The sequence below is a fragment of the Coregonus lavaretus genome (genome assembly GCF_964263955.1).
Source record: "Coregonus lavaretus genome assembly, chromosome: 40".
In the NCBI taxonomy this organism is placed as follows: Eukaryota; Metazoa; Chordata; class Actinopteri; order Salmoniformes; family Salmonidae; genus Coregonus; species Coregonus lavaretus.
The window spans coordinates 4,684,155-4,692,488 of NC_140027.1; the positions used below are offsets into that span (position 1 = coordinate 4,684,155).

Below are 8,334 nucleotides of genomic sequence, written 5' to 3' on the forward strand. Positions count from 1 at the left end.
ATTGAGGTGTGAGTGTGCATGCCTGGAAACCAGTTTGATATGTAATTGAACAATTCTTAATCCAATTTAATACCTTTTTTATATGATCCTAATAAGCAAAAACATTATCATAAATAGATTACAAATGGTTCTAGTAAAAACTGCAATAGAAATGAACGGTGTACATAATTAAAGTTTACCTAAATGAGAATAAAGAAAATGGGCATGATGTAGATGGTGGGAAGTAAAATCAGTCTATACGTTTTGTTTCACAAGGTGTCTGTAAACTTGCGGTGGTGGATTTTGATGTCTTGAGATTTACATGCTGTTATATTTTCATTGCAGTATTACGCTGCAGTCCAACGCTTTGTGGTAGTGGTTGGATAAAATGACTCCGTTTTTCATAATCTGATTTATCAAACTTCGTTTTGACTGTCCCATTGTTTCCGATAAAAATAATAATAATAACGTTATTGGCAGGACGACTGTGACGCTAGTGTTGCCAAATCAGAAATTAAGATGCAGTACAATAAAGTTACGTGGTAATATCATTCACTATGAGAGATTGTCTTTCACCTTGGTTTACAGTACCTTGATCTGATGATGCATTGATATGCTGATGAGTCTTCAATTCCAGTAAAAAATATTTGACCCCTTTCTATAATCCTATGCACAGTGCTTGGGAACTAATACCAGAAACCTGATCTTGTTGGCTGGAAATAGCAGGGTTGTTGTCGGGATTGGGAACCGCTGTTCTAAATGCACTTCATGCATTGATCAAAACATTGATGTAATGTGTTAACATATTCTACAAAGTAATAATGCTGACGTCATTCGACCAATGTGTAGCCACTTTTTTTTTGGTGGGGGGGGGGATCTCTTTGGAGGCTCCTAAAATGGTGTTTGGGGGTTCAGCGCTCCTTTAGCTACTACATTACTGCTGTGTGAAGCTTACAACTGTCAAGTCTCTGAGGAGTGTGAATTTGACAATAAATAGATCAGGTTACTGTAAATAACTTAGAACTGGTTAGGATCACATTGTCTATTTATATATTTCCCATATCAAATGTACATTTGTAGGATGATGTGATTAATATAGGCCCAGTGTTACTTGGTTGTTTGTGTTCAGTTATGAATGTGCTACTTTCCCTGTACTATAGGCGGCGCCAGTGGATGTTTAAGTGTGAGAGAGCCCGGAAAACGGAAGAAGTGAACTTTACACTGACTGGTTCGTTAGGTACTGGCAAAACAATAACCATTACTAAATCTGCTCGGAACAATGTACAGGTGAGTAGCTAATGTTCTTGGGCCACAAACCTGCTAAATATTGTGATAATAGTAATTGTTGCTTCTCGTCGCCCCGGAAAGTTGTTTGTGCTAGACCACTAGCTAGCTATGTAATTTAGCGTAGCCTGGCAGTTAGCAAGCGAGCCAGCTTGCTAGCATGAACTCTGGCAACAGTAGCTTGCTCCTTGCATGGCTGATGAAATGTAGCTATGTTGTTCATATCGAGAATAATATATTTGCATATGTATTGTTAAATATATTTATTTTGCATATAGTTAACTAGCCACCAGTACAATACTCGAAGTTTCAAATTGTCAACATGGCCACGCGCTGTCAAACGTTGGCCAAAGCCAGTCAAAGCAAACAATTGCTTTCGGACTTTATTCTACGTTAGCGCATAACTAAGTTTAGTTTTATAATCTATTTTGTAAATGGGATTAGCCAGCGGTTTAAACGGACATGTGCCTGTGAGCGGTTAGCCAGCAGTCAGTGCAAGGCAGACAGACAGGGTGGGCGTAACGCCTTTACAGATGGGCTACTCAAGAAGTAACTTCTAAACATGTGTAGTATAGTACAAGGTTGCAGAGGTCACACAATGCTAATCTTTAGAAGAAGCTAGCTTGCTGCTGTATTTATAGAGCAGGGCTTGTAGCCAGTACAGTGCTCTACAGGCAGGTGTCAGTTTTCTAAACATCCCTTAAAAGTCATCTGGCAGTCTGACACTATGTCCTGGCCGAAGACCCTATTGCCCACTAGGGGATTTGCCTTGTACAAGCTTTAACAGGCTTATACTGTACTGTAGGTAATGAATTTGTTTCTGTGTTGCCCTTCAGGTTATCAACAGATGGTAGAAGGTGGGTGTTGTCCAGTCGGTGACTCTGACCATCCATCTCCACTATGGTGCTGTGCAGCAGCCTGCTGGCTGTGGCATTCCTCCTGTCTCAGGCGGGGGGGTTCCTGCACTCTTTGGAAGAGGACGCCCTTCCTAAGGAGTGGGTGCTGCTCCATGTGGTGCAGGGCCACATCGGGGCGGGCAACTACAGCTACCTGCGGCTCAACCACGACGGCAAGATCATCCTGCACATGCGCAGCCTCAAGGGGGACGCAGACTTGTACGTCTCGGACAAAACTCTGCGGCCCTGCTTCGACACCTACAAGCTGCAGTCGGCCACCTGCGGCCAGGACGTTGTCGTAGTGCCTGGGGACTTTGTGAGGCCCGTGGGGATTGGCATTTACGGCCACCCGTCGTACCAGGAGAGCGAGTTTGAGGTGAGGGTGTTTTACGATCAGACTTCCCTCCAGGACCCGTTCGATAAAAGGTCGTACCCCTCGGAGGAGGACCGGGGGAAGCAGAGCTACTCCCCAGCTCCAGAGGACGACTTCCAGGAAGAGGAGTCCATCTTCTGGACTATTTTCATTGGTATTCTGAAGATTATACTTGAAATTTTGTTCTAAGAAATGTGTGCTGCTGCTCGCTGTCATGTGCATTTAGAATGAGGACACTTGTGGTCTAGTCGAGCTGAGCGCATGATGTCTTAATCTATCTGGGCCCGGTTTCCCAAAAGCATCTTAAGGCTAAGTTCATCTTAGAACTTAACTTTTTTGGAAACCGGGCCCTGGCATTGGTGATCTGAACATTGGGCTTAAATTAACCTAGGGGGAAGAAGCGGAAAATCAAAGGGAATATTTTTTTTATTTTCGTAAATCTATTGATTATCTTTTGATTAATGACAAAGGCAATGCCTCAATATGTTGCTTGTCAATCAACCTCTTGGCTGAGGCTTACCTCTGTGAAAAAATATTGAATCAAACCACTAGTATTTGCATATCTACATTAATTATGCCATCTGATTAAATGACTGGGTTATGGTGCTGACCACTGCTCTCCAAGCAAATACCATGGCCTAACAAACAATTGAAGTTAATCTGATTGGTAGTGCCTCACTGGACAGACTCATAGCACTTCTTCATGGAACTCGTGCAATGAGCCTGTTCACTTGAGGTCGTTTAGAGTTTAGCCAATCTGGGCCCGGTTTCCTGATAGCAATGGAACTTAGGCTTACAAGTGTTTTAACAATGTATCTTTCCTACAGCGGCCGAAGATGTAACATTTCAGTGATAATGCCAGAGCAACCAGTGTTTGGAGGATATATTGGCGCGGACGTCTCGGGCCGGCAAACCGTGCCAATATATCCTCTAAACACCGGCTTCGAGGGCACTTTTATACAATGGGTTACCAACATAAACAAATAATGATTGACATATTTTCATAAACATTTTGAATTTATTCAGACTATTTCATCCTTCCACGAGATCTAGTCCCGACACAAATCTAAGGTTGCTACCCAATCCGGCTGGTCATTCGTTCTATCAGTTCGGTTGCCAGAGACGCGACCCAGTCGTTCACTCTTTTCGTTCGTTCTAAATGTTCCATTGCCATACTGGCTGGCAACGTTCTTATCCCTTGCTTGCTAGCCAACAATGGCTAACTTAGTCACGTCAAACAGTGCAGCCAGAATAACAGCAAAGTAGCTGCATTTGCATTTGTTTAAGCTGTTTTCTCATGACATTTCTCGTCAGGACACTGTTCAGAGGAGCTAGCCAACACAGCTAACACAATCCCTTCAAACTGAAGCTGGAAAGACTGCAAACTAGCTGCATTTCGTTTTACCTATTGTCTGTTGACATTTTTTTGTGTATATCCATAAAAATGATACCAGCTGATTCATGATTTCGACTGGCTGAGAAAAGCTGTCTGCCTGCCTGCCTCATCCCAACACGTTCATTACTATGGGACAGCTGGAGATCTCATTTCAATTTTGAAACAATGTTGCAAATGTCAGAGAGACAGACGGCAAGGTTTATACAAATCTCTGTTGTTGAAAATCAAATGCTAGTCGAAAAGAAATGGGAGATAATGTCTAGATGTTTTTCAATAGTGGAGATCAAGTAAATAAATTGCCTGGCTGGGCTGATGAGACAGTGGATTGCGCAGTGAGATGGAACAGAGTAAATAGGCATTTCAACGTCATAGCTTTAGCCGATGGTAACTTTTGGAATGCAGTTTTAACCAATACGCATCCAGGATTAGACCCACCCGTTGTATAATTCCCAAAACACCAGGCAGAGAGAACATTCACTAAGTGAAGAAAGGCAACGCTGCTCTGATCAGCTTTCTCCATTCAAATCTTACCTTAACATTATACTTATTCCACGATACTGACGATCAGCTCCTTGAAAGATATCACATATGGCTGCAAATATTAGGCAAATTGAGATTTGGCACATCATGAAATATATTGAGACAAATTACAGACAGTATCATACAAGTAGCAAAATAGAACTCAATTGATTGAACATTAAATGTATTTCAATATGATTGAAATAGGCCTATAGCCTACTTACTGTAGGCTATTTATATTTTAATGCAGTAGTCTCGGTTTTAATTTGAAGCATGTTTTTATACGTCGCTTGTTTGTATCAATTGCAAGGACGTTGGAAACTTTGTATTTGTAGTCAACTGTGTTCTGAAGTTATCAGCAGTCACAGAGAGGCGAATTAACCATGTGATTCTATGTTTAGCGGAGATCTGTGTATAAAGTGACGCGGGAGGGCAAAAAAGCATTTAACGACGCACTTAGCTGTGCTACGAGTTGTCTGAGCCAGCCGTTCGATTACGAGCGTTTAAGTGCAACGATGGTTTTGGGAAACAACTCTGAGATTTAACGATGCGCCTACAAAGGTTCTAACGATGAACTTAGCCTTAATATGCTTTTGTGAAACCGGGCCTGTTCAGTAGGTTCCAAATGGGAACAAATTACTTGAAATGGAGGCGGCAGGGACTACCTGAAACTTTTCAATAGGAATTAACTTTTGCGTTTCCATTTGAAAACATTTGCTCCCATATGTGCCTAATGAACAAGACCCAGGTCTAAATTGGTGTCCTGGGTCTGAATTATGCAACAACTAAATATCAGTACACCAGTGAGCAGAGATGTTCAACAGTGCCTTTTGATATGTCATGTTTTGGGTGAATGGCAATGCAACATCTCATGCAAATGGAGTCATTTTATAAGATTTTCAAATAAAGATGTGATTATCTTTGCAAAATACCTGTCTGTCTGGGATATCCACAATATTTTTGTGAAATGGATTCAGATTCACTAAGTGCAATGATTTCATCACAGTTTGTTCACTTGACTGTACAAGTATCAGACTCATTGAAATGCATATCTTACAAGCAATATTTTTATATTTTCCATAACATTTTCCATACATGTCATGAATGCTTGCATGAACACAAATCGGACATGAGGCAAAAGCAAGAAGAGGACCATGCTCCACCCACTCAAGGGTGTTCTCTCAGAGTTTCTAAAACTATAGGTCGTTAATCATGAGTGTCCTACAGGTTTCATTCCATGGAGGTCGCTGTTTACCCAGTTGAGAGAGAGAAACTTGTCGGCGGTGATCCTGTTACCTGCTTGCCTCCATTTTGTGTTGGACGGCCCATTTCCGGGTTTCCGAGAAGCGACAGAAACAGTTGTGAAGCGAGTCTCGCTTTCCTTACAAGAGCGGAATAAAAAGTACATGACAATAGGATATAAACTGGAGATACGCGTACCTCGAATTAGCTCTTGCACCTAAATAGAACTTGTTTAGCGCCATAGTTCAGACGCCAGCTAAATTACACTGGACCGCTGACAGCTGGCGCGAGTAAACAGTAACTTGGCTAGTAAGCTAACTTTGGGTTTCAGATTTTGTTGATGTCGCTAGCAAGCTAACTTAGATGCTAGTGCCCCCCAGTTTTTATTAGATTTTCTATGCAAGTAACCGAGAGCCGCCTACTGCCTGGGATTGTGTTAGCTAGCAAACTTGCCACAACTGCAGTTTCCATTCATGTTGTTATTGAAGACAAGACTCGCAATCCTTCGAGACAGGGTAAGTCACTGCCAATCCACCCAACTAGTTAACAGTAGTTAGATCAACATGTTATCCAGCTAATAACTAGTTGACTCACTTTATATACCTTTTACTTAGATTGCTACGTTAATTCAAATAGCAATGGCCATTTAGGTAGTTAAAGTTGTAGTCCAAAAGGGAGGAATTGCATTGTTTTCGAACTTTCCTTACATGTTTTTGGGCTCGCTCACCTGGCACCTCTTGTAGTGTGCGTAGACATTGGCTAACGACTCGAGCCCATTTCTGATTTGGAATTTTTCCTTCTCAAATCTGTGCTTAAATTGGTGGCAGTTCAGTAACAAACGAAGTCTCATTTTCTACATATCAGAAAATGAAATTCAAGTGACACTTCTGACTCAGGCCTGCTCGTTTTAGGGTTGCTAGTTTGTGCACTTTTTTTTTCTCGAAATTATTTTCCCGTCCACAAAAGCATAAAACTTCCTCAATGGGTCACAGGTGAGGTTGGAGACGGCGCTGTACACCTCCCATACCTTGTAAGAATGTCATAAAACCTCAATCCATTGGCAATTCTCCAAGTAGGCGCATGTACAGGGGATAACTGCCAAAATAATGGAAACACTTCAGTAAATCAGGAATGCAAAATATATTGAAAGCAAGTGCTTCCACACAGGTGTGGTTCCTGAGTTAATTAAGCAATTCACATCCCATCATGCTTAGGGTCATGTATAAAAATGCTGGGCAGGACATTATTTTGGCTACCATGGCTATGCCCCCATAGGATGACAATGCCCTGTGTGGAAGCGCGAGTGGCCACTGAATGGTTTGATGAGCATGAAAATGATGTAAACTGTATGTCATGGCTTCCTCAGTCACCAGATCTCAACCCAATTGAACATTTATGGGAGATTCTAGAGACATTTTGATTGGTATAAATGGTCGGTGCTGGTATTACAAAAACAACATCAAATCTTGTCAATGGATGAATCATGAAGGGGTGGGCTGTGCTGTCCACTCTCGGTTTGTCTCTCTCGAGGTAGAAACTTACAACGGCTGCTTCATTTCCGTTCCTTTTCGCCTTACTGGCAAGCTCACCCGATGACATTCCATTTGTTTTCCTCTTCTGTGAAAACCTGTTCAAACACCTGTTAATAGGCAGCCTGTGGAATGGAGTGTAGGGGTGAGTGAAGGAGGGTGGGGTTTGCTGCGAGGCCTAGCTCAGCGTGCTGTATGCCTGTCTCCACAATGAGCTCAGCCCAGCCAGTGAACTGGTTTGGGGAGCTCTACTGAGCTGAATCATTCTAGAGTGCGTATATGCATGTAGAATTAGAGGATAGCTGTTTTTAGTGTGATTGAGGTGAATTGTAATGTTCCTTGAACAGATGTCCCAATGATATCTTGACTCACCTGAGTTCAATATAGTCCACCAATGTCAATCATGACACTACAAGGATGTTCAATATTACTCTGACCCCAGTTCAGTTCAGGAGTGTTCATTTTCACCCTGTTGTGTTTATTTGACTGAACCGAGTCTCCCCTCTTGTTTTGCAGGTGTTTGAGGCTGTACCCAGAGCTGAGACGGTGAACTAACCCCCTCCCCAAGGTGCCCACAGAGGGACAGGATGCCCATTCCTCCTCCTCCCCCTCCTCCCCCAGGACCCCCTCCTCCCCCCACCTTCAACCAGGTCAGTCCAGCTCCTAACCCGATGTTCAAAACATGACAACACTCAAAAGTCCTCTGAAGGGTTTCTAGAGCATCATAATTACATGATCAAATAACTGAAATCACTTATTATTTGCTGTTGTATTGTGAAGGATGATACAACACCGACCTATAGCCATCCTGCCCTGCCTTTCGAAAGTATTTGAAAGCCAAGTTAACAAACAGATCACCGACCATTTCGAATCCCACCGTACCTTCTCCGCTATGCAATCCGGTTTCCAAGCTGGTCATGGGTGCACTTCAGCCACGCTCAAGGTCCTAAACGATATTATAACCGCGATCGATAATAGACAGTACTGTGCAGCCGTCTTCATCGACCTGGCCAAGGCTTTCGACTCTGTCAACCACCGCATTCTTATTGGCAGACTAAATAGCCTTGGTTTCTCAAATGACTGCCTCGCCTGGTTCACCAACTACTTCTCAGATAG

General features: G+C 42.6%; 1 protein-coding gene across 1 annotated transcript; it reads left to right on the top strand.

The window, feature by feature from the left end:
• The first annotated feature begins 1,182 nt into the window (after positions 1-1,182).
• On the top strand, positions 1,183-5,378 carry LOC311113415 (UPF0669 protein C6orf120 homolog). Its single transcript, XM_084156625.1, has 2 exons — positions 1,183-1,266; positions 2,100-5,378. Exon 2 carries the CDS (start codon positions 2,164-2,166, stop codon positions 2,719-2,721), a length of 558 nt encoding a protein of 185 aa, XP_084012751.1. The 5' UTR covers positions 1,183-1,266; positions 2,100-2,163; the 3' UTR covers positions 2,722-5,378.
• The last annotated feature ends 2,956 nt before the right edge of the window (positions 5,379-8,334 follow it).